Source organism: Vicia villosa, linkage group LG6, assembly GCF_029867415.1.
Source record: "Vicia villosa cultivar HV-30 ecotype Madison, WI linkage group LG6, Vvil1.0, whole genome shotgun sequence".
NCBI lineage: Eukaryota > Viridiplantae > Streptophyta > Magnoliopsida > Fabales > Fabaceae > Vicia > Vicia villosa.
The window spans coordinates 76959655-76987244 of record NC_081185.1 but is presented as its reverse complement, the minus strand read 5'-3'; the positions used below and the strand labels follow the sequence as shown (position 1 = coordinate 76987244).

The window sequence follows — 27590 nt, the reverse complement described above, 5'->3', positions numbered from 1 at the left end:
TTCAAATTAAATAATTAACTCGCAGCGGAATCATCAAACTTCATAAATATTCAAATCAAGTCGTAGCATCATTGCACGGTAACTTTAAGTTACAATTTAAAACATAACTCACTTAAAAATTCAGCAAACAAAATAATAAATAAAACAATCGCTTTATCCCCCCGAGTGCTACGTATCAGAGCAAGACACCAACTCGAATAACAGCAATTAAAGACTTCATAAAATCACTTCAAATTTCCATCGCTATCTTGAGTACCTGTCAATTTCCCATGGTAGGGAAACATCATTCAGAAGGGGTGAGATATCGAAAAATTATAAACAAAAGTATGATAATTAATATGTTAGAATTAAATCATACAAAATTATCACTTTACAACTTTCAGACGACAGCTATAACAACAATTTAAAATTGTACAGATATAATAACAAAATCAACAACAACATAATAATAGTTATAACAACTATTTTTCATCTTCCAGACGGTACCTGTCACAACAAGTCATTAGCATAACAACTTATAATTACAACTTCACATTATCAAAATTCACTTCACATCGTCATATTCAACAACAACTCAAGTCACATTACGTCACAATTAAATCACACTCATGCCACAAATAATGAGACTCTACAACTGCACATGCATGTGGTACCCAGGGCTTCAGCCCCCATCGCCAATTGCCAGTTAACAGAGGCATCAAGGCATAAGCCTTCATCGCTAATTTGCCAATCCAGGCCGTCACCAAAAATGCATATGTATATGAATGCAACAAACACACACAATAAACAACATCATCGTCACAAAGGCATAAGCCTATATCGTCGCTATACCAATAAATAGAGGTATACATCGTCACTGAAACATCCTGCAACTTCGCTTAAAACAACAACAATATACACGTCGCTCAGAAATCACACAGAAATAACAACACAACGTACTCATCATAATTCACAAAACAAGCCGATCACAATCACCTACTAGCATATACGAACTACCTCTACAATTTTCATTTAATTCCGGAAAACTAAATACACCCTAATCCCACATACAATCATCATATTCCTGGTTATATAATTCGAACCACACCCTTACCTTGGTAAATATGGACTCTTTCACCATAGCTCTAAGCTTTTCTCCAAAAGAAATTCTTTCTAACATCAATTGGAGACACGCCTAAAAACCAGTTCGGGAATCAGCTTATCAGACGAACTTAAAACCCTCAAAATCAAAATCGCTCCGGTCAGAACTTACCTCTATGAGTCAGGAACGTTGTGTCCAAGTACCGCAACGATCCAACGGTTGGATTCAGAGATATGCCCGATTTGCCAAGGTGACTCTATGCTGAAACTTGTTGCGAAAATTAAGGCTTCCTCCATAATTTTCTTCTTCTCTCAAGTGCTACTCCCTTCTTTCTCTTCTCTTTTCTATTTTTCCTTTCTCCCCAAAAATAAGTTATGAGACTCCAACTCTAAAACCCTAATTTTTTACTCTTACTATCTCTTTTCTCTTAATGGGCTTAACCCATAATCCATCTATTACGTTTCTACTACTAAGGCCCAATTGACTATATCTCTCATACAACTTAATCAACCCAAATAACACAAACACACATACAATTAAATATTTCAAATAATTACTATATCACATAATAACTAAATAAATAAATAACTATTAAAAATACCAAGTAGTATAATTACTAATATAATTAATAAAAATATTAATAAAATCAGGATGTTACACAGTAGGTCGAAGTGCACACAATATTGGTTTGTCGGCTCAGATTCCCCCTATGACCACTAGTACTCAAGCAGCATTTCGACAAGAAATGGATGCAAGTAACCAGGATATGGTAGGACTCCTTGCTAGAGAGTTAGGAACAATCTTTAACCCAATAGCAGCAAGCATTACTAGGTCTAGCCAGGATAGTGCAGAAACATACCAAAGGTTATCATCGCAATTGGGACGAATGGCGGATTTTTTAGGAGTCCCACAAAATAGACGAAGGAATAACCAGTCAACCTACCAAGAAGAGGATCCAATTGTCGAACAAATACGAAACATAGTACCCCCACCAAGGCCAAATCCAGTCGCACAGAATCCAGCGGTCAAATTGGGAACTCAAATCGAAACGACTGAGACTGGCCAACAAGCTATTCCTCGACAACAGCCCAGACTAGTTATGGTAGGGAGAGACGAACATCCTGACGAAGTTGTCCACAGAGTCAGGAGAAATGATGTGGCAACAGAAAATAATCTTACTGCCATGATAGAAAGAATAATGGCTAATAACGGCTTTAATACTGGATTTCGACGTCCGAATTACACATCTCCCATACCTGAATACATCATGCAAAGTGAATTGCCAAGAGGTATTAAAGTACCCAAGTTTACCAAATTTGCAGGGGATACTAGTGAATCGACGGTGGAACACATAGCCAGATATTTAACAGAGGCAGGGACGTTAGCAGGGAACGAAGATCTAAGGGTCAAGTATTTTCCTAGTTCATTAACGAAGAATGCTTTCATTTGGTTTACTACTTTACCCCCAAACTCCATAGATACATGGACACAATTGGAAAGATTGTTCCATGAACAATTTTACATGGGTCAAACCAAGATAAGTTTGAAGGAATTGGCTAGCATTAAAAGGAAATTCACAGAGCCTATTGATGATTACCTAAACAGGTTTCGTTTGTTGAAATCAAGATGTTTCACAGTCGTCCCAGAGCACGAATTAGTCGAAATAGCCGCTGGTGGTTTAGACTATTCGATTAGAAAGAAATTAGATACCCAATATTTAAGAGACATGGCCCAATTGGCAGATAGGGTTCGGCAGGTCGAACGGCTGAAAGCAGAAAAGGCTAAAGTGAACAAGAGTTACAAGAAAGAAAGAATATCCTATGTTGAAGTCGAAGACACTGATAGCGAAACCTTCGATGACTCATATAGCATAGAGGAGGTCGAAATAGATCTAGCTGAATTAAAAGAAGCACCGCCTTATGCTTGCAAATTACTTACCCCTGCCAACGGGAAAAATCCAGTAGAAAATGATAAAAGCGATAGATTTCCTAAGAAAACCTATACATTCGATGTCACCAAATGTGACGAAATATTCGATTTACTAGTAAAAGATGGCCAAATGATAGTGCCTCCTAACTCTAAAATTCCTCCGTTAGAACAACGGAAGAAGCGAGGCTTTTGTAAATATCATGGTTTTTTAGGCCATAAAACCTCACAATGTTTTCTTTTCAGGGATCTAATTCAGAATGCTATCAAGGATGGTCGTTTGAAATTCGCTGACAAGACCAAAATTCATATGAAGGTCGATACCAACCCCCTGAACATTGCTGATACCAACCTGTGTGAGCCATGTGACATCAACATGGTGGAAGTGTCTGAAGTCGAATTTGCTGAACCAGAAATGATGTCTAAGGGAAAGCAGGCTACTGAAAGCCTAAATGATGACGCGGTCTTCAATACTGATGTTGAAGGATCCCTTGACCCAAAAATGACCGACAATCTGGAAGAAAAAACTAGTGAGGCCACTGAAGACCTCGGGATGAAACTTCAGCAGATACAAATTTCTGAAGCTCCTCCAGCAGTTGTCAACATGGTAAGTGCTAGACGACCTTTGTCTGAAATCGAAGAGCTGGAGGAATGGTTGACAAGGCAACAAGGAAATGTGGATATTTCACCAAAGGGCGAAACTTTGAAAGATTACCTTTGGAATTGCCACGAGAAGAATGGAGGAAAAATGCTGATGTGCCCAAGATGCTGTATAATGCTGAATCGAAGAGTCCAAGCTAACTTCGAGAGGACCCTGAGAGAGAGATTGGAGCAGCCTTGGAAAGGCGGAAACCTACTGCTAAAGATATACCCAAGAACCGCGGAAAGTTTGGTGAGTTTCTTGGTCAGATGCCACAAAGCAAATACAGAAGTGGTGTTATGTCCCAGGTGTGGAGCAGTGTATGATGAACTCCTAGCGCGTTCCCTCGAAAGGAGTTATTTTATCATGAATCGAGAAACCCAAGGTCTCCGTCCTAATATATATACGTTCGACAATCGAACTTCATATAAGAGGCCTGACACTCCTCACCCTAAGGCACGAAGGGTCACATTCAAAGTCCCTGCAGATGCACCTAGGGACAGATGGGTGCAAGCTGGCGCAAGAACCAATAAGTGGAGAAGTTGGGACCAAGGAGGAAGAACTGCGATGGCCTATAGGAAGCAATTCCAGACCTCAAATCGAGAGATGCATAGGCTTGAGAATTACAAAGGTAGAAATCCTAGGTCCAGATCCCAATGGAGACGGCACCAGAGAATGAAGAAGGCCCAAAGAGAATACAAGCCAAGAGAGATTGGAGAGTCTAGTAGCAACCAAGTCCAACACCAGGGGGCATAGGTAAGCAAACCTCCGGTAGAACGCAGACTCTTCCAAGCTGAAAAATATTTTAGAAGAAGAAGAAAAGATGCGTTCCAGTCTGTTACCCTAGGATTTCGACTTACTAAATAAATGGGCGACTAAGGCCCAAAATTGGCAATTGGGCCTCAATTTGGTGAGAAGACCCTAAATTGGTAATTGGGCTTCACTTGAATAATTACATTGCCATTTGGGTCGAAGTGGTTCGACCAAATAACGCTTAGTAGTCGAAGCTGTTCGACTAGAAAGATGATCAGAGGCTCCAGCGTTCGACCAAACCAAAAGGATGCGAAGACTTAAGGATTTTTGGCTGCAGAAACTGAAGTGGAGGTCGAGAGGCAGTAGAAGTTAAGAGGCAGTTCCAGGCAGTTTTTCTGGCAGTTCTCACAGGACGCGTGGAAGTCTCACAATTGAAGATCTTGCATGTCGAAGACACGTGTTGACTGATAGCCAGTCGACCGTTAGTAGCAGTTATTTTATTTTTCTATTTAAGCAAGTTTTATAGGAATAGTTAGAGGTCCGCATTTTCTACATAAACACAAGTAAAACTCAAATCTCTGCGCAATGAGTAACGAGTGCAACCTTGGAATGTACGTATGCGTACCAGTTTAATTAAATGCAATCATTTTACATTACATTTTATCTTTCAGTGCACATTTACTGCCTTCTTTTTTATTGCTTTGATTTACTTTAAAGCCTTTAATTTCAGTGTTTACTTTTACGTTAAAGTCACTATTTTACATTTAATACAAATCAGATACACATAACATAACAAAATAAAGCAATCAGTCCTGGAGTATTCTAGTTGACTCCGCAAAGTAACCTTTAAAAAGGAAACTAGCGCTTGTTTACCATTTTTCTGGGTAAACAAATTGGCACGCCCAGTGGGACCCGTCGATTGTTCTTTATTTTTCTTTAGTTATGAATGATATTAAGAAGTGGTCGGAAATTAACTAACATGGCTGAAGTTAATACAAATAATTCTGATCTTTCTGGAAATCAAGGAGGTGTTCTGAACGGAGGAACACCACAAAATGCCGCAGATTCGTCCCCAGTTGGAACAACAAATACTGGTGGATCGACGACAGCAATAATGGTATCATCACCAACGAATGTACGGTCACCGTTGAATCCATTACGACCGCCGTTTCATGGAATGATGCCTCCACCAGGTTTTAACCCTCAGTTTGGAATGCCCACGTCTATGATGCAAGGTTTGCACACAAATCATTCATTATATTCTGACAGCATGATGGCTACAAGCACATCAAGTCTGGGGGGTCGACCTATAGGCATAGGATATAATCACCAGGTTTTGCCATCTTTAAGTACTACGTCAATGTTGTCAATTCGACAACAAATGGACGAAAGTAATCATGAAATGGTGAATGCCCTTACTCAACAAATGGGAACTGTTTTTACTCCCATGATAAATAACACGAATCAAAGTTATGAAATATTGGCGGGACAAATGGCCAGAATTGCAAATTTCTTTGGAGCGCCCCCACAACCAAACCTTTCGACTACTCAAGGGTCGAATGTGAGAGGGGTCGAACCTATAGGACAAGGAGATCAAATCGAGCAAGAGATCCCTAGAATAGTACAAAGGCATCAAGATGCTGACCAGGTTCTTAGGAACATCCAGCAAGATGTCAATGTTGGACACAATAATATCTCTAATGTAGTCGAACAAATTTTAGTCCAAAATGGGATAAATGTAGGTTTGCATAGACCGAATTATGTTTCTCCGTTGTCAGAATATGTAAGGCAAACAGAATTGCCTAGGGGGTGGAAAGTCCCAAAATTCACCAAATTTGCTGGTGAGACTGGCGAGTCGACGGTCGAACATATTGCTAGGTTCCAGACAGAGGCTGGAGAAATAGCAAACAATGAAAATCTAAAGATGAAATATTTTCCAAGTTCTTTAACGAAAAATGCATTTACATGGTTCACGACCTTATCTCCCCAATCTTTGTTCTCATGGAACCAATTAGAACGATTGTTTCATGAACAATTTTATATGGGACAGTCGAAAATTAGCTTGAAAGAATTAGCAGGGGTTAGACGAAAGGGTACAGAACCAGTCGATGACTATCTAAACCGTTTTAGGTTACTGAAAGCTAGATGTTTTACACAAATTCCTGAACATGAGTTAGTCGAAATGGCTGCAGGTGGGTTAGATTATTCCATAAGGAAGAAATCAGACACCCAACATTTGAGAGACATGGCACAACTGGCAGATAGAGTACGCCAGGTCGAAAGGCTAAAGGCTGAAAAGGCTAGGGCTAATAAGTATCATAAGAAAGAGAAAATAGCTTATGTTACTACAGGTGAGTTCGACTCTAATAGCGACGATGAATACGAAGAGGGAGAGGTTAACGTGGCTGAATTAAAGCCAGGACCACCTTATATTTGTAAATTGCTTAGACCTTCAAAAGATAAAAATCTGGTTGAAAGTAAAAATGAGAAATTCTCTAGTAAAACGTATTCATTTGATATAACGAAATGTGATGAAATATTTGATTTGTTGGTTTCTGATGGGCAAATCATAGTACCCCCGTGTTGCACCCCAAAATTTGCCCATCTGATTTTATCCTAATTGGCGTAAGCTTTACATTTCATACGCATACTTTCATTAGGTCTTTCACATAACACATGCATCATTAATCAACAATTGACATTGGGATCAAGGATTTTGGATTATTAAGGTTTCATATTGATTTTGAGGTGTACATATCAAACAAAGACTGATTCATTTGGTTCTCCTGTGCGATTTGAACTGGAACTTAAAGAGTTTACGATTGTTCTTGTGGATTAAGGATTTCGAAGAGTTGGAATTTTACTATTGTTTCTAGGTCCTCATTTAAGGTAGATTCAAACTATTTCTGCATCATCCAAATTCTATATTCTACATCATTCGTCATTGTAAAAAATGTAAACACGCTCATTGGTTCAAATACTAGCATTATCCACCAACCATCATCATTCAAGTGTCCAAAACACGCATCCATTACGAAAAAATTCATATCATACTTTAATCATTCACATTACATCAAAGTCCACACATTTCAAATACCATATTATACACAGCAGGTCCACATACACCAGTACAAAAACCTATTACTAATACAAGCCTAAGTCTAAACCGCAGAGTCCTTCTTCCCATTCCATCACCCTTCAAGTCCAATGCCATATACTTGCTGCAGTCCTGCATACAAAAAAGAGAGAACAACATCACTATTTAAATCCACAAACAGCCATATACAAAATCCATCAAGCATACAAGAACATCCTTGCATCAGTTCAAAAAAAAAAAAGGGAAAGAGATTACTCATCAACAGCAAACATCAATGACTCACAGTCGACATTACTTCAGCAACAGCAGCTATTAAAAACATCCCTGCAGCATTCCAAAAAAACAAAAAATGGCATTCAAGCAGTTCTAATTATCAACCCAGCAGCATTCCATTAACCAACATCTCTAACCACCTATTACTATCACATAAAAACCTACAACAGCCACATTCAAAACATAACTATACAAAACCAGTTCCAATACACTCAACCACACAATGACCAATCACATTACAAAACCAATAAGAAAAACCAGAAAAAATCACTGACAGTTCCAAGCTAATTCACACAATTAACAGAATTTAACTAAATTCCCTAACTACCACTTCCTAACCAATTTCAGTTTTACAGGTAACTAACCTATCCTAACAACCTAACTATTTCTAACTAATTCTAACCTATTTTTGTAACAAACTTTTCTAACCTATAACAGAAAATAGAATCGGTTATCAGTCTAACTACCAGAACCACCCTCTAACACATAACCGAATCAGTTATAAACCTTAACTACTTGCCAGCTTCATAACAGAATCAGTTACTCAATAACTAACCTAACCAAGTCATAACCATCCTTTAACTAACTGTCAACTCAGTTTCACCCTAACATTGAACAGACTATCCCAAACTACTTAACAGAATTCTAACTACCTTGCAACCAACTAACAGCTCACTAACCGATTTGATAACCGATCCTAACTGAATCATAACAAAAACTCCAGAAGGAAATTGGGAACAGAACAAAACCTGAATCTCTATATAAGCAGAAGCCTTGGCCATTCTTCAGTCTCTCTTTTTCAGTCGCTCACTCCACCATTTTTTGCTCACCTTCACCCTTATCACACTCCACCATTTTCTTCATTCATCTTCTCCCATTCTTCATCTCTTTCTCTAACCTTCTCCATCATCTTCATCTCTGAACCACTCCCTTCATCATTCATCATCTTCACTTTCACTTCCAGAACCTCCATCATTCTTCTCCATCTTCAGAGACACAATCAACCAGTTTCTGGATCTTCGCAGCTTCTTACATCATCACCTTCATCTTCAACAATCCACATCGCCGGTCTTCAATAACCTGCAACAACACCACATCAAACTCAGAAACATCAATAAAGAACGCATTGCTTCGCATCTTCATCATCATCTTCATCCTTCAATCACCAGATTCTTCAATCTTCAACAACTTCCGCAACCTCTAATCGTCATCGTTCTTCACAAATTCGTCATCTTTCAATCAACAGCAATCATCTGAAACAAGAAAAAGAAAGAGATTGGAGAGAAGACAATGTCAAACGAGAGCAGATAACGGATTGAGGGAGAGCCAAAGACGGACGATTTGAGAGAAGGATCGAATGAGTTTGAATCAAGAAGTTGAGCCGAAGCGGAGTTTGTTCGCCATAAAGACGGAGGCTCGCCAAGAAGGTTGATCGGAGAAGACGATTCCGTGCACCGCCGCCGTATTTGCGTGAAAAGGGAGAAGGATCCACGAGCAATTTCAACCGTCTCAACTCTCAAGAGGTAAACCTAAAATCCCAATTTAATTTTCCCTTTTTATTTTTATTATTATTCATTATTCTATTTAATTGTTTTTTTGAATAATAATGGTAAACTGGATCAACAAAGAAAATATCCGTGGGCCTATCGCTATTCACACACCCCCTGTGGCCCATGCTGTGCCGTTTTGGCCAAACAAATCTGAACAAAAACGCCCCTGGGCCTTAAGCTCTATGGGCCATGTGCGCCCTGCTTTTCACACCATGTAATTCAGGATTGCACCCCCTATTTCCTTATTTTATTGTTTTCTTTTAGATTTTAATTAGATTTTTGTCACTTCTTTTAGTAATAAAAATGCTAATTTTTCTTGTTGTTTTTAGACCTTTAATACTGATTTTTGACATAAAAATGATCATAAAAAGATGTTAGTTTAGGACTAATTTTCTTTTAATTTCTAATCAAATTTTCTTCATAAAACCAACAAAAATAATAGTATTTTAGTCCACTTTTTGTACTATATTTTTGACTTGCTATTTCATGCTTGTGTGTAATTTTGCACCATTATCACTCTCAATTTTGACTTCTAATCTTGCCTTAATTTTCATGTATCTCTTTCTCTTAACCTTAGGTAGAAGCCATGACAACATTAGGTAGAAATCCCTTTCATACTTAGGCTAGTTTCTAGGCTAGTTCTTTTTCTTTTCAACTTTAAAACACTTAACAACTACTTGACTTAATTTCCCATAAAAAATACCAAGAAAACACCTAAAAAATGACTAATAAATACTTTGACTAATAAAAAGGGAATGGAAGCTTGTAACTTCTCTTGCTTAAGGGATGTTCGAGTGCTTGGAGCTCCCTTGCTTAAGGGTTCCATTCAGGCGTAAGTTCCCAACCACTAAAAAACACAAAAACAAATAAAAACTAAAGAGCCGAACTACGGCGCTCTGATTCCTGAAAAGGATACGTAGGCATTAGGTCGCGGGGCCTAAGCGAGCACAACTATTTATAAACCTTATTTTCCCCGTGTTTCTTTTGTATTCATTTGCATGCATTCCCTTAGTAATTAAGCTTTAGATTTATACACCCTTTAGATAGCAACATACATAGGTGGATACCATCGAGTACGATGGGCGTGAGGGGTGCTAGTACCTTCCCCTCGCGTAACCGACTCCCGTACCCTATCTCTGGTCGAAAGACCTTTTCTTATCCTTTCTTTATTCCAGGTTTTCTGATATTCCTTTCCCTTTATGGGATAAATATATTGGTGGCGACTCTGTCTGATTTTCGCGAGCGTGCGACAGCTGGCGACTCTGCTGGGGATACCTAAGCAAGTCGATCCTAGCCTTTGTTTGTTTTATTTACTGGGTGTTTACTTGTTTTATGTCTATACCTTGTATATATGTTTGTGTGCTTATTCTTCGCTTGCATATCATGTTTATTTCTGTTTGCACATCATGCATATGGATTATATTCTGTGTTCCTTGGGGTCTTCTGTTCTGTTTTGCAGGTGGGGGGTTGTGTGAGGTAAAAGGCCCACTACCCAGGCCAAGTGACACATAGGATTAGCGTGGATGCTCATGTTGACTACCGTAGCGCTTGCTATGGATGAGTTCAATATGGGGTACCACAACTGGGCGAGGTTCTTTCATGGAACACTGTGTCTGGCACGCTTGTTGCCTCAAACACTCTGTACCCCATGGGAACTGTAGACCCTGGTGACCATTAGGGACCACTTGTCCGTGTCTAGACTACATACCCGTGAGATTGGGGTGGGACAGGAAACTTGACCTCCATCATACCCGGATTTCTGCTATTCAATAAAAGGCGTCGAACCTTTGATCCTGGGACATTTGACTTATACAGAAGTTCTACATTAGTTATCTATCAACGTCGAACCTCTGAATCTGGAGGTTTGACCTTATTTGACTTATGCAAGGGTTATCTATCAGAATCAACGTCGAACCTCTGAATCTGGAGGGTTCGACCACCTTTGACTTATGCACAAGCTGTTTATCCAGAAAGCAACGTCGAACCTCTGAATCTGGAGGGTTCGGCCATATCTTATTGACCATGAGAAGTTGTTATCCAAGAGGCCTTGATCCTTGATCCTGATACATTTGCATCATCATTAACATTTTGCATTCATACATTTGCATCCATGGTTACCAAGACTCTTACCTCCTACCTCTCCATCAGATCAGACAAGACGATTCCTCGACGCCAATATCTGACAAAAGCTCACAGAAGAAGAATCATGGGGAATTACAAATAAGATCAAGCTACCATCAGAAGACTCCACGCCCCCTAAAGGGGGCACCTTCCACCAAAGGAGCCTGGAGACTTTGTGTTTGTCAGAGAACATCTCATTTGCATCAGAATAAGGCTAATCTTGCCATTGTCTAGACTTCTCAAGTATTTTCAACTGTATTACTTTTGTTGTTATCAAGTACTTCTCATTGTAAGAAACTCATTCTGTTTGAATAAATAAAAATAATGTAATATACATGTTTTTCTCAAATCATTTCATCTTTGTCATTATGTTCATTGATATTCAACTCATTTGTCTTAAGCAATTAAAAAAGGAGAATGATGAAAAATCAAAAACACATGAATCACTAATTGTATGCTTTTGGAACAAGATCCTGCTGACGATGTACAGGCATTATTTCAATTCCTAAACACTGGAGTTATAAGGGAGTGAAACCTTCGTTAACCCCTTTGAGCCTAAGGAGTAGTAGTTTCTTTTCAAAATTACAAAACCCTCAATCTTAACCAGGGGCAGGGTAGTCTTCAGTTAGTGCGACTGAGCGTTCAACTTTCAGGTATTCCATCAAAGGATCAATCATATCTCATATCTCACAACAAAAGAGCACAATCCACAATGGATGTCTCTCATTCACTAAGAAGAGGGCAGTCACAACATTTTCTTCAAGTCAATTACAAAAGCCATACAACTTGTTCCCGAACGAGACAAAAAAAGAATGAAAATAAAGCTATGAATCATGATAAAAAGAAACAATAGCCCGCTAAGTCAAAAAAGAAAGAAAAGCTTTGAAGCAAATGACTTAGGCAAAAAGTGGGGCATATCCCGCTGGACAACAAAAACCAAAGTCAAAAGAAACTTTCTGTCCAGGCAAAAGTTAGGGAAAGCAAAAGACAAGAGCAAAAGAACAAAAATCCTCCGAGGAACAAGTTGTTGTGATCATCAACAAAAGCATCAAAGGGTGACTGCCACCTCCATCAAAGTCATAAAGGATCCCCATCCATCACAATCCTTCCTGAAAGGCGAACACTTGTGTCAAACTAACTGAACGTAGGACTGGAGAACATCACGAAGTGGGGTGGGTTAAGTAGAACTTGAGCCTTTATCCTTTGTTTCTTAAACCGTGAACCCGGCCACGTTACAACCCTCAAAAGTCCTAATTGAGGCATTGTTCGTTCCGAAATCATACAAACTGTAAAATCATGTCAAAACTGACTCCTAATGTTGCTGTGTCATTTGTGTTAGTATCAATACAACATTTTGACAAATAGAACTTTTTCTTTGAGATTAACATGTGCATTACATTTCTCATTATCTCTTGCAAATCAGATTTGTCTCTAATCAGAAGGTAAGTACTTGATACCAAGGAAAGTTTAACATCGAAAGTCAGTCAAGTAATCTTACAAAGGCAAAGGTTGGTCATCCACAAAGCAAATCTCTGAAGCACCCATCTGGTGGAAGAGTTCCCTTCAATCTGGAGCATTCATCCCTTCATCCACACTGGGGCAGACCATCGTACATCTCCATGATTCAAGCATATCAAAGTTTTATCTCAAAAGATCATACAAGCTGGGGCAAACTAGTGATAATTCATTTTTCTCATCCCCAAGCAAGCGCCAGATATCAAGACAAGTGTCGAGGAGTCCAGTCAACACCTCACCTTCACAAGTTCTATTCTTCAAGCTACAACCTTCCACAAGGGCATACTCCATCCACTCCTGGTATCTTGGAGACAATCATTGCACTCATAATCATACAATCATCATGCATATCATTGCATTTTCATTATCATTTCACCCGCATGATCCGATCATCAACAAAGCAGGGCCATCCACCCCATCTTGAATCAAGCAGAGTTTCAAAACTCCACCTAATCTATTCCACATCAAAGCAGAAACCCTGAACAATCCATTAGTATACTGCATATAGAACTCATTGCATTGCATCTCCAGAAGTGCACAAATAAATCAAACATTTGCATGTGAAGCATAAGCCAAGTTACTCATCAGATGGGTTCTCTACAAGCAATCAATTGATATTCCACTGGGGCACTCAGAGTTACCATTGTGGTGTCATCTCCTAAAGTCAATCACGTTCATCTTTCTTCAACCCAGAGTTGATGTTTTTGTGTTCAACCCAGAGTTGACTTTCCTTTCATCTTTTAACCCCGAGTTAATTATCTCTTCCCACTCACCCAGAGTTGACGGTCTTCCTTTATTCAACCCAGAGTTGACCCTTATCTTTTTCCCACTCACCCAGAGTTGACGGTCACCTTTTATTTCAACCCAGAGTTGATCCTGGTTTTCTTCCCACTCACTCAGAGTTGACGGTCACCTTTTATTCAACCCAGAGTTGATGTTTGTCTTTTATTCAACCCAGAGTTGATGCTTATCTTTTTCCCACTCACCCAGAGTTGACGGTCACCTTTTATTCAACCCAGAGTTGATGTTCACCTTTTATTCAACCCAGAGTTGATGCTTATCTTTTTCCCACTCACCCAGAGTTGACGGTTACCTTTTATTCAACCCAGAGTTGATTCTTGTTTCTTTCCCACTCACCCTGAGTTGACGGTCACCTTCTATTCAACCCAGAGTTGATGTTTGTCTTTTATTCAACCCAGAGTTGATGCTTATCTTTTTCCCTCTCAACCCAGAGTTGATGGTTGTCCCTTATTCAATCCAGAATTGATTCCTTTCCCACTCACCCAGAGTTGACGGTCACCTTTTATTCAACCCAGAGTTGATGTTTGTCTTTTATTCAACCCAGAGTTGATGCTTATCTTTTTCCCACTCAACCCAGAGTTGATGGTTGTCTTGTTTCTTTCCCACTCACCCAGAGTTGACGGTCACCTTTTATTCAATCCAGAGTTGATGTTCGTCTTTTATTCAACCCAGAGTTGATGCTTATCTTTTCCCACTCAACCCAGAGTTGATGGTTGTCTTGTTTCTTTTCTCATTCAACCCAGAGTTGATGGTTGTCTTGTTTCTTTTCCCTTCTCGATCCAGAATCGATGTTTACCTTCTCTCAACCCAGAGTTGACTTCCCTTTATTCTTTGACCCAGAGTTGCCTCCCTTTTCTTTTTCAACCCAGAGTTGATGTTCAGTTCATTTCTAACTCAGAGTTAATTTGATCAATCCAGAATTGATACATTCTTCCTCAATGGAGTTGACACCATCTTTTCCTCCAGTGGATTCCATCTTCCTTCAAGCAAATTTTCAGGTTCACTTGGTATTTAATCATCTTCTACCTTGAATGTTCGAAAGGCTAGCGCCAATCTCACCTTCAAGATTAAGACGATTAAATAGGGGCAGCTGTTGCACCCCAAAATTTGCCCATCTGATTTTATCCTAATTGGCGTAAGCTTTACATTTCATACGCATACTTTCATTAGGTCTTTCACATAACACATGCATCATTAATCAACAATTGACATTGGGATCAAGGATTTTGGATTATTAAGGTTTCATATTGATTTTGAGGTGTACATATCAAACAAAGACTGATTCATTTGGTTCTCCTGTGCGATTTGAACTGGAACTTAAAGAGTTTACGATTGTTCTTGTGGATTAAGGATTTCGAAGAGTTGGAATTTTACTATTGTTTCTAGGTCCTCATTTAAGGTAGATTCAAACTATTTCTGCATCATCCAAATTCTATATTCTACATCATTCGTCATTGTAAAAAATGTAAACACGCTCATTGGTTCAAATACTAGCATTATCCACCAACCATCATCATTCAAGTGTCCAAAACACGCATCCATTACGAAAAAATTCATATCATACTTTAATCATTCACATTACATCAAAGTCCACACATTTCAAATACCATATTATACACAGCAGGTCCACATACACCAGTACAAAAACCTATTACTAATACAAGCCTAAGTCTAAACCGCAGAGTCCTTCTTCCCATTCCATCACCCTTCAAGTCCAATGCCATATACTTGCTGCAGTCCTGCATACAAAAAAGAGAGAACAACATCACTATTTAAATCCACAAACAGCCATATACAAAATCCATCAAGCATACAAGAACATCCTTGCATCAGTTCAAAAAAAAAAAAGGGAAAGAGATTACTCATCAACAGCAAACATCAATGACTCACAGTCGACATTACTTCAGCAACAGCAGCTATTAAAAACATCCCTGCAGCATTCCAAAAAAACAAAAAATGGCATTCAAGCAGTTCTAATTATCAACCCAGCAGCATTCCATTAACCAACATCTCTAACCACCTATTACTATCACATAAAAACCTACAACAGCCACATTCAAAACATAACTATACAAAACCAGTTCCAATACACTCAACCACACAATGACCAATCACATTACAAAACCAATAAGAAAAACCAGAAAAAATCACTGACAGTTCCAAGCTAATTCACACAATTAACAGAATTTAACTAAATTCCCTAACTACCACTTCCTAACCAATTTCAGTTTTACAGGTAACTAACCTATCCTAACAACCTAACTATTTCTAACTAATTCTAACCTATTTTTGTAACAAACTTTTCTAACCTATAACAGAAAATAGAATCGGTTATCAGTCTAACTACCAGAACCACCCTCTAACACATAACCGAATCAGTTATAAACCTTAACTACTTGCCAGCTTCATAACAGAATCAGTTACTCAATAACTAACCTAACCAAGTCATAACCATCCTTTAACTAACTGTCAACTCAGTTTCACCCTAACATTGAACAGACTATCCCAAACTACTTAACAGAATTCTAACTACCTTGCAACCAACTAACAGCTCACTAACCGATTTGATAACCGATCCTAACTGAATCATAACAAAAACTCCAGAAGGAAATTGGGAACAGAACAAAACCTGAATCTCTATATAAGCAGAAGCCTTGGCCATTCTTCAGTCTCTCTTTTTCAGTCGCTCACTCCACCATTTTTTGCTCACCTTCACCCTTATCACACTCCACCATTTTCTTCATTCATCTTCTCCCATTCTTCATCTCTTTCTCTAACCTTCTCCATCATCTTCATCTCTGAACCACTCCCTTCATCATTCATCATCTTCACTTTCACTTCCAGAACCTCCATCATTCTTCTCCATCTTCAGAGACACAATCAACCAGTTTCTGGATCTTCGCAGCTTCTTACATCATCACCTTCATCTTCAACAATCCACATCGCCGGTCTTCAATAACCTGCAACAACACCACATCAAACTCAGAAACATCAATAAAGAACGCATTGCTTCGCATCTTCATCATCATCTTCATCCTTCAATCACCAGATTCTTCAATCTTCAACAACTTCCGCAACCTCTAATCGTCATCGTTCTTCACAAATTCGTCATCTTTCAATCAACAGCAATCATCTGAAACAAGAAAAAGAAAGAGATTGGAGAGAAGACAATGTCAAACGAGAGCAGATAACGGATTGAGGGAGAGCCAAAGACGGACGATTTGAGAGAAGGATCGAATGAGTTTGAATCAAGAAGTTGAGCCGAAGCGGAGTTTGTTCGCCATAAAGACGGAGGCTCGCCAAGAAGGTTGATCGGAGAAGACGATTCCGTGCACCGCCGCCGTATTTGCGTGAAAAGGGAGAAGGATCCACGAGCAATTTCAACCGTCTCAACTCTCAAGAGGTAAACCTAAAATCCCAATTTAATTTTCCCTTTTTATTTTTATTATTATTCATTATTCTATTTAATTGTTTTTTTGAATAATAATGGTAAACTGGATCAACAAAGAAAATATCCGTGGGCCTATCGCTATTCACACACCCCCTGTGGCCCATGCTGTGCCGTTTTGGCCAAACAAATCTGAACAAAAACGCCCCTGGGCCTTAAGCTCTATGGGCCATGTGCGCCCTGCTTTTCACACCATGTAATTCAGGATTGCACCCCCTATTTCCTTATTTTATTGTTTTCTTTTAGATTTTAATTAGATTTTTGTCACTTCTTTTAGTAATAAAAATGCTAATTTTTCTTGTTGTTTTTAGACCTTTAATACTGATTTTTGACATAAAAATGATCATAAAAAGATGTTAGTTTAGGACTAATTTTCTTTTAATTTCTAATCAAATTTTCTTCATAAAACCAACAAAAATAATAGTATTTTAGTCCACTTTTTGTACTATATTTTTGACTTGCTATTTCATGCTTGTGTGTAATTTTGCACCATTATCACTCTCAATTTTGACTTCTAATCTTGCCTTAATTTTCATGTATCTCTTTCTCTTAACCTTAGGTAGAAGCCATGACAACATTAGGTAGAAATCCCTTTCATACTTAGGCTAGTTTCTAGGCTAGTTCTTTTTCTTTTCAACTTTAAAACACTTAACAACTACTTGACTTAATTTCCCATAAAAAATACCAAGAAAACACCTAAAAAATGACTAATAAATACTTTGACTAATAAAAAGGGAATGGAAGCTTGTAACTTCTCTTGCTTAAGGGATGTTCGAGTGCTTGGAGCTCCCTTGCTTAAGGGTTCCATTCAGGCGTAAGTTCCCAACCACTAAAAAACACAAAAACAAATAAAAACTAAAGAGCCGAACTACGGCGCTCTGATTCCTGAAAAGGATACGTAGGCATTAGGTCGCGGGGCCTAAGCGAGCACAACTATTTATAAACCTTATTTTCCCCGTGTTTCTTTTGTATTCATTTGCATGCATTCCCTTAGTAATTAAGCTTTAGATTTATACACCCTTTAGATAGCAACAAACATAGGTGGATACCATCGAGTACGATGGGCGTGAGGGGTGCTAGTACCTTCCCCTCGCGTAACCGACTCCCGTACCCTATCTCTGGTCGAAAGACCTTTTCTTATCCTTTCTTTATTCCAGGTTTTCTGATATTCCTTTCCCTTTATGGGATAAATATATTGGTGGCGACTCTGTCTGATTTTCGCGAGCGTGCGACACCCCGGGACTTAAAAATCCTCCTCTTGAACAAAAGAAAAAAAGAGGATTTTGTAAATTTCATAATTTCTTGGGTCATAAAACTTCTCAATGTGTCCTTTTCAGGGATTTAGTGCAAAAAGCTTTGAAAAAAGGAAGGTTACAGTTTGGAGAAAAGCCAAAGTCATCAATGCAAGTTGATACTGATCCTTTGCAAGTCGAAGAGGCTCACTATACTGAGCTTGCTGATGTGATGATGGTCGAAACTACTGATGGTTTCGTTAGAAAGCAAAGCGGCGCTACTGATGGCAAAGTTTTGAACATGGTTTATCCTGAACCAAAAGAGAGTCTTTTGAAATTTCTCGAGAGATGCCACAATAACAACTCTCAAGTTGGATTATATCCAAGGTGTGATGATGTTTTTAATGTCGATGCTGCAAATAAAGTGAGGTTCGACCCTTGTCGAGGCAAAAATCGTCAATTCATGTATACAGGAGAAAACAGTGGTCGAAAGGCTAGAGAATACAGGAAGATGTTTGAAAAACCAAGGACTTTCCGTCCCAAGACGGATGTCCCTGAAGACAAATGGGTGAAACCCATTAACTTCAGAGGTAAACGTCCAGAATGGCAGATTCAAGGCGATGGAACCAATGCTGAAGGTTCTTGGACTGATAGTGGATCTAAAAGAAAAGATTACATATCTCCAAACTACAAAGGAAAGAACCCCATGACTCGAACGCAATGGAGGCGTTACCAAAGAAGCCACAAGAATGGACAAGAGGGTTCAAAAATGGTGCAGGCAGGATTTTCTCACTATCAGGCAAAACCCTTTCATAGGAAGTTGACTGAGGAGCAGGCTAAAATAGCAAATGAAAGATTAGCTGCTGGGATGATCCTAGGAAAGAAATTGATCAAAGAATTGGTCGACGATGATGCTCCAATCCCAAATACAGAAAAAGAACCTGAGTATTCTCCATTGTCAGACGAAGAAGTCGATGATAACTTTGACATAGAGTCAGATGAATTGCTAATCGACTGTGGGATTGTTTCTGTACTCCCGGCTGAGTTCGACAGAATCTCTGAGGTATCTGAAAATGAAGATGACTTTCTTCCTGACGAGGATGTGGAAGAAACACCTGTTTGTTACTACGTGATGGGAAAAGGAGTGGTAGAAGAGCAAAAGGCTGTGTTTGAGAGGCCAGGTCGAGGAATGATGTATCATTTGAAGCCTTTATTCATAAGGGCGAAAGTGGATGGTGTTCCAATAAACAAAGTGTTTGTCGATGGTGGGGCTGCTGTAAACTTAATGCCTTATTCTTCACTTCAGAAAGTGGGAAAGTCGGATAAGGACTTAAGACCCCATAATATGGTACTGTCAAATTATGAGGGCAAGACAAGTGGAATACTTGGAGTAATTCAAGTAAAACTAGCTGTTGGTTCGTCTGTCAGGTCAACCGTCTTCATGGTGATTGCATCGCAGGCAAATTTTAAACTGCTGTTGGGTCGAGAATGGATCCATGGTATTGGGGCAGTTCCTTCCACCTTACATCAGCGTGTGGCCATTTGGAGGTCAGATGGTATAGTGGAGAATATTGAAGCTGACCAAAGTTATTACAAAACTGAAAGTGGTCGCAAACACTTCGACCAGCATTTGGCAAATGTAGCTCCTTGCTACAAAGCAGAAGATGTATATCCTTCTGATGAAAGTGTGTCTAAGTATCTGAACTTAGACCCAAATAATGGTTTCATTTGGAATAAAGAAGATCCTAATGAACCATTGAACCATGAAAGTCCTCCAGAGCAGAGGACAACAATCAAGGACGATGACCACTGAGTCAGAATACCTGGCTCGAATAATGGCCTATTTGGCCGAGAACAAAGAAAAAGCGGCTTTAGAAGCCGAACTAGAGAAAAATATGACGATTGAGGCCATGATAGTAAAAAGTGAAAACGATCAAGAAGTCGATTGCCAAGTCGAACGACTCGACGGGATATACGATGACGAACCTTTAGGTTTCGAAATGGATCCATCAGGATCGGTAAAAAGGATGCAAGCTCAAGATCCTCTTGAGGAAATTAACTTAGGTGATGGAGTCATTAAAAAGCCTACTTATGTAAGTACAAGGCTTACAAGTGACCTAAAGACCAAGTTGACTCGACTTTTGAAAGAATACAAAGATTGTTTTGCATGGGATTACAATGAAATGCCTGGATTAAGTCGACAGGTGGTGGAGCATCGACTACCATTAAACCCAGGGAAGAAACCTATCAAGCAGCTTCCTAGAAGATTTGCGCCAGAGGTTATGGAAAAAATCAAAATAGAAATTGAAAGATTGCTGAAAAGCAAGTTTATTCGAACTGCGAGGTATGTCGAATGGTTAGCTAATATAGTGCCTGTCATAAAGAAAAATGGTAGCCTTCGTGTATGCATAGATTTCAGAGATTTAAATAAGGCTACTCCTAAAGATGAATATCCCATGCCAGTTGCTGAAATGTTAGTCGACTCTGCAGCCGGATTTGAATATCTCAGTTTATTGGATGGATATTCAGGCTATAACCAAATTTTTATAGCTGACGAAGATGTACCTAAGACGGCGTTTCGATGCCCAGGTGCTTTGGGAACTTATGAATGGGTGGTAATGCCTTTTGGTTTAAAAAATGCTGGAGCTACTTACCAACGAGCCATAAATTCCATGTTTCATGATTTTATTGACAAGTTTATGCAGGTTTATATTGATGATATTGTAATAAAATCTAACTCTGAAAATGGTCACTTAGACCATCTTCGACAATCTTTTGAACGTATGAGGAAATATGGACTCAAAATGAACCCTTTAAAATGTGCTTTTGGTATACATGCAGGGGATTTCATAGGCTTCGTGGTTCACAAGAAAGGTATTGAGATAAACCAAAATAAGACGAAAGCCATCTTGGAGCTAAAGGCGCCAGAAACAAAGAAACAACTCCAGTCATTGTTGGGGAAGATCAATTTCTTGAGGAGATTCATCTCAAATCTAAGTGGCAAAACGAAGATATTTTCACCACTTGTGAAACTCAAGAACCAAGATCAATTCAAATGGGAACAAGAACATCAACAGGCGTTCGACCAAATAAAAGCTTATTTAACTAAGCCTCCTATTTTGTTACCCCCCAATAGGACAAAGAGTATGAAATTATACATAGCTGCATCAGGCTCGACAATTGGGAGTATGTTAGCCCAAGAGGATGATAATGGCGTCGAAAGAGCCATATATTATCTAAGTCGAACCCTAGTAGATGCTGAAACTAGGTATAATGATATTGAAAAATTATGCTTATGCTTGTATTTCTCATGTAACAAACTTAAGCAATATATAAAGCCTGTTGATGTGTATGTGTCCTCTCATTTTGATATTATTAAACATATGTTGTCTAAACCAATTTTGCATAGTCGAATTGGTAAGTGGGCCTTAGAGCTAACTGAATTCTCCTTAACATATGTTCCTTTAAAAGCTATGAAAGGACAAGTTGTGGCTGATTTTATAGTCGACCATGGGTTAGTCGAATTGTCTGTAAATCAAGTCGAGCAAACTAACTGGAAATTGTTTTTTGATGGGTCTAGTAACAAAAATGGGTCAGGCATTGGAGTCCTAATTATTTCCCCTAAGGGACTTCCAACTAAGTTCCATTACAAAATGAAAGAAGTATGCTCTAATAATGAAGTCGAATATGAAGCCTTGATTACTGGTTTAAAAGCCCTAATAGATTTGGGGGCAACCCGGGTTGAGATTCGAGGTGATTCTGAACTAGTGATTCGACAAATCAAAAAAGAGTATAAGTGCATTAAAGAAAATCTAATAATGTATTATGCAATCGTGATACGCTTATTAGAAAGCTTCGAGCATGTTGAGATCTTGCATGTACCAAGATCCAACAATTACATTGCCAATGAATTGGCACAAATTGCTTCTGGGTATAGAGTTTCTAAAGACAAGTTGGAAGATATGGTCGAGATCAAGAATAAAGAAACTCATGAAGTATTAAATAAATGGGGTCAATTGTCGACGTCAAAATTCGAGGGGGTAGATGATGATGTTGAAATTAAAAATTTGTATGCATTGGAAATTTTTGCCATCGACAATATGACTAATGCTGAGGGTGTATTGTTTAAAATTCACATAAGAAAATAAAGGACCAAGAGACTATGTTAAAATGGCTAAATCGAGCCAATCATTACAAAAAGTTCTTAATAAAAAGCATTGGCAGACATTACAAAATATAGCCAGTCAGTCGAAAACGAAATTACAAAGCAGGGAAATTGTTCCTAAAATAGGCTAACTTGGTTGACTCAAAATCAATTTTAGAGTCAAGTCGAGACAGGTTTTGTTTAAGCTGGCGAATGTTACTTTCCAACTTGAGTGCATTCTCACCATGACCAAGTCCTTTCAAGACTTCTTGGTTAATAGTTTCAGGCGAAGGGACTTCTTCAGTTTGAGCCAAACTGATTTTCTTTTGCTCAAGATGCTGAATCTTTTTGTTGAGTTCATCAATTTGAGCTTTGTAGTCAGCAATCTTATTGTCGATCTCTCTCTGCTTATCAGAAAACTTTAAAGTTTTCTCCTGAAATTCTTCAACCTTTTTGGTCGAAGCTGCACTGGCGTCCCATTCTCTCTCCAGTTCACGCTCTTTGTTCTTTGCCTGAAAGGTAATGTTCTTCTTCGTCATAAGGTCTCTCCAAAGTTGGTCGAAGTACGCCTCAAAATCAAAGAAAAATTGAACAATAACTGGTGGAAGAGAACCTTTGATCAATAAATCTAGGATTTTGCGAATTTCTCCACCAAGATGTTCAGAACTCTCAAGAACAACGAGAAATTCAGGTTCATCCAGATGGGCTTTCAGTCGGCATATAGCTTCGACAAAGGAGGCATCAATCTCAGCATCAGGATTGGTCGATTGAGCGGGAATCTCAAAAGAACTTGGTCGCAGCTTTTGAAGTCGAAAGAGAGCTTCCACAGGATTAGTCTTCTTCAAGTCCAGAATTTCTTCCTGACTAAGAGAACTGTTGGAATTAGTATCATCAGCAATAGAATGTGGTCTCGACTGAGAAGCTGCATTGGGTTCTGGTCGAGGAACATCTTGAGTATTTTTTATGGCAGATGATTGTTCAACGATGGGTTTGTCCTGAAGATCTGCTCGACTTCGACCTGGAGTGTTAGCCGAATCAGTGTTGCTTCCAAAAGCGTCAGTCCTTTGAGGGCTAAAAGGATTGGAGTCAAGAGTGGCTTCAGCAGTTTTCTCAGCAATTTCGACAACTTTCTCCTGAGTGTGGTCGACAGTTGGTGCATTCTATTCAAGAAACACGTTAGAAAACAGAGGTATTGAAAGAGATATGTGGGAAAAAATGATAAGCTACCTCAGTAGGAATTTGGGATGAAGAAATTGTTGGAGCTGTTTGAGGTTTGACAACCACTTTGGGAGTGTCCTTTACAACTTTTTGTCTTGTTGGTGGAGTCAGAGGCGGGGGTCGTGAAAAGATCTCACTTTCCTGATTTGGTGGAGATGTGGTTTCGTCTGATTCAGTGGGAATTGCCAACTGAAAAGGAAGAATAAAAATCAATTAATGTTAAGGTAGATTTGACAAGATTAAAGATCAAGTTAAGTACCTTTCTAACAGTTTTGTTTTTCTTGATGGTGGTGTTGCTCGATGTGCTGGGGCGCTTTCGACCTGGTTTAGGAGTAGAAGCTTCGTTTTGATTGGTAGGATCAGGTCCTGAAAGGTCTAAAATTGAGATTAGAATAGTGCCATTGGTAATAAAAAAAACGAAAGTAAACATAAAACTTACTTGTAGTAAGTTGATCCTCCAGTACTTTGAATGCAGTGTTCAGCTTCTTGACGAAAGAATCCCCATCAAACAGTTGATAATATTCAGATCACCATTCATTGAATTCTTTGGTTGTAAAATAGGAGTTTTGGAAAGTGAAAGTGGGATGTTCCAAGGATTGTTTGTTGTGAAACTTCAAGCAGTCGAGGTGTTGACGGGCTGTGAACGGTCGACCAGAGTAGCAAATATCACCATCATGGGAATATAAGCTCTTGGGCAGCATCTGGCTCAAACCAAACTGTCGAGAGACCAAGTTTGGTTGATAACCCACAAACCCATAGCACTTACCAGTCGACTCAATACGATGAGAAAGTAATGTTGGGGTAAGAAAGGCAGCCCAAATTGCATTTAATTGAGCTCGAAGAGTAGGAGTATTCCCAGGAAAAATAGCTTTGAACCAAGTTGGCCCAAAGCATCGGTTGGAGAAAGGGGCCATGGAAGCAATAAATGTTTTACATTCAGAAAATAACCTCACATATTTAAGGAGGTTGGGTTTGTTAGACTCATCTTGAGGAGTTTGAAAGGCAAGCTTGATGCCTTCGACCCTCCGGTCATACATGACCTCTAAAATGGATCTGGAAACAGTATAACCTATATATGACTCGAAGGTGGCATTCAACCAATGTTGTAAGAGCCAATAAGGTCCCGACAGAGAGAGTTGTTTTGGAGTCTCATGCAGGCGTTTGATCCTTAAAGATGCTATACCTAAGGTATGATAAAGATAAGCTAGGAGCAACTTACTTAAAGAGACCTTTCGACCTTCATGAATATGAATAGCCAAAGGTATGTAAGCTTTAGCAATCTGAACTGATCCTGGACAAAACAGATAATATGAGAGCCAGTAGGTGAGGAAAGCAACATGCTCTTCGTCAGAAACTTCTTCTGTCGACTTGTCATAATGATCTTGCATATACTTGGTGATGGTAGCGTTGGTGAAATTGAAATTCATTTCTGTGGGGAGAGTTGGGTCGAAGATTTCACCCAATGGCGAAAGCCCTGTGATGGCAGCCACGTCGAAGAGAGTGGGATTCATCATTCCACAAGGAAGGTGGAAGGTGTTAGTCGAACCTTCCCAGAAGAAGATTGAAGCAAGTAGCATGGGGGGACAAACTCTATGACCAGTCCGGGATAGTTGTATGGCGTCGAAGATGCCCAATTCCTCCCATCTTTGTTGTTTTTTCGCTTGAACTTTGTAAAGCCAAGCCAAGTATTCCTTGTTGCCAGGAGCTGGAGTCGAACGGAAAACCCTAAGCGAAGGATCCATAAACTTCAGATCGAGGACACGTGGTTTGTCGAAAGCTATAGGCATGGTGATTTGGAAGCAAGGAAAGAAACCAGTGGTTTGCTCTGGGTGGTAACGGTGGTCTGGTAATGGCCCTGAAAAAGCCATTAATTTATCAGTAATCTAAAAAGGGATTAACATCTGGTTTTGCCAAATGATGGCTTTGGCCTCAGTAAGGTTGGGTTGAGGAATGAAATCTAAGCCTTGTTCTTCTTCCTCACGAGACATAATAAACCCTAAAGGGTTCGCACCCGTATCGTACACAGTGGTGTTGGTGGTCGTAGCTGCCATTGTTGTGTATAAAAGGAGGAAAAGAAAATGGGTAAAGGTTAGAGGAAAAGAGATGGTTCTTTCTGAAACATTTGAGAGGAGAAATAGAACGAGGAGGAAGAAAGAAAAAGGAGAAAGAAGCTGTATATATATATATGCAAGCTGTTGATGACGTCATTAGAAATCGTGTAAAGAGGAAGTTGTAAAATCAAAAGTCACGTCAAGGAAATGCTTTGAAAGCTGGGTTCAGAAAGTGGGAGCAGTTAATAGCCCATTACCTAGCGTTTAGGTAATAATTAGTGCCTGGGAAAATGAAACGTAATCATGGCGTAATGGGAATTAACAAAAGTCGAAACCCAAGAAAGAACTGAAACGACATCTTTCTCTTTCCTAAAGACAGTCGAAAGAAGTCGCTTGGAGGGGCAATTTGTTACCCTAGGATTTCGACTTACTAAATAAATGGGCGACTAAGGCCCAAAATTGGCAATTGGGCCTCAATTTGGTGAGAAGGCCCTAAATTGGTAATTGGGCTTCAATTGAATAATTACATTGCCATTTGGGTCGAAGTGGTTCGACCAAATAACGCTTAGTAGTCGAAGCTGTTCGACTAGAAAGATGATCAGAGGCTCCAGCGTTCGACCAAACCAAAAGGATGCGAAGACTTAAGGATTTTTGGCTGCAGAAACTGAAGTGGAGGTCGAAAGGCAGTAGAAGTTAAGAGGCAGTTCCAGGCAGTTTTTTTGGCAGTTCTCACAGGACGCGTGGAAGTCTCACAATTGAAGATCTTGCATGTCGAAGACACGTGTTGACTGATAGCCAGTCGACCGTTAGTAGCAGTTATTTTATTTTTCTATTTAAGCAAGTTTTATAGGAATAGTTAGAGGTCCGCATTTTCTACATAAACACAAGTAAAACTCAAATCTCTGCGCAATGAGTAACGAGTGCAACCTTGGAATGTACGTATGCGTACCAGTTTAATTAAATGCAGTCATTTTACATTACATTTTATCTTTCAGTGCACATTTACTGCCTTCTTTTTTATTGCTTTGATTTACTTTAAAGCCTTTAATTTCAGTGTTTACTTTTACGTTAAAGTCACTATTTTACATTTAATACAAATCAGATACACATAACATAACAAAATAAAGCAATCAGTCCTGGAGTATTATAGTTGACTCCGCAAAGTAACCTTTAAAAAGGAAACTAGCGCTTGTTTACCATTTTTCTGGGTAAACACAGTCCTCCCCCACGAATTCAATCAAGAAACTGAAGTTGAGGAGTGTGAAGAAACTGACATCGAAGAGATGACAAAACACAGACCTGTGTGTTACTACGTGCTAAACAACGGAGCAGTTGAGGAGCAGAATGCTTTCTTCGAAAGGCCTGATGAAGGCATGCGAAATCATCTGAAACCACTCTACATAAGGGCTAAGATTGAGAACGTTGGCATTAACAAAGTTCTGGTAGATGGAGGGGCGGCAGTGAATCTAATGCCCCAATACATGTTGAAGAGAATTGGTATGTTTGACACAGATATAAGGCCTCATAACATGGTTTTGTCAAACTACGAAGGTAAAATTGGGCAGACTCTGGGAGTTGTTCAAGTAAATTTAACTGTGGGTTCCGTTACCAGACCAACTATGTTCATGGTAATACCGGCAAAAGCAAATTATAACCTCTTGTTAGGAAGGGAATGGATCCACGGAGTTGCTGCGGTGCCTTCAACTATGCACCAAATACTAACCATTTGGAGACAAGATG

General features: G+C 39.2%; 1 protein-coding gene and 2 long non-coding RNA genes across 4 annotated transcripts; 1 reads left to right on the top strand and 2 right to left on the bottom strand.

Moving 5' to 3' along the window:
• Positions 1 to 5721: 5721 nt before the first annotated feature.
• On the top strand, positions 5722 to 18657 carry LOC131609254 (uncharacterized; the record flags this gene model as incomplete). Its single annotated transcript, XM_058880936.1, has 3 exons — positions 5722 to 6547; positions 6626 to 6972; positions 18475 to 18657. Coding segments are annotated over exons 1-3 (1317 nt in total), but the record flags the coding sequence as incomplete, so codon positions are not given.
• LOC131609258 (uncharacterized) lies at positions 7432 to 9454 on the bottom strand. Its single transcript, XR_009286043.1, has 2 exons — positions 9109 to 9454; positions 7432 to 9023 (listed from the first exon to the last, which is right to left on the bottom strand). It is a non-coding gene; the product is annotated as an uncharacterized LOC131609258 (long non-coding RNA).
• LOC131609257 (uncharacterized) lies at positions 15299 to 17321 on the bottom strand. Of its 2 annotated transcripts, XR_009286042.1 has the most exons (3): positions 16976 to 17196; positions 16387 to 16890; positions 15299 to 15688 (listed from the first exon to the last, which is right to left on the bottom strand). It is a non-coding gene; the product is annotated as an uncharacterized LOC131609257 (long non-coding RNA). The 2 variants fall into 2 exon arrangements; XR_009286041.1 differs by having other exon boundaries at positions 15299 to 16890; positions 16976 to 17321.
• Positions 18658 to 27590: the final 8933 nt, after the last annotated feature.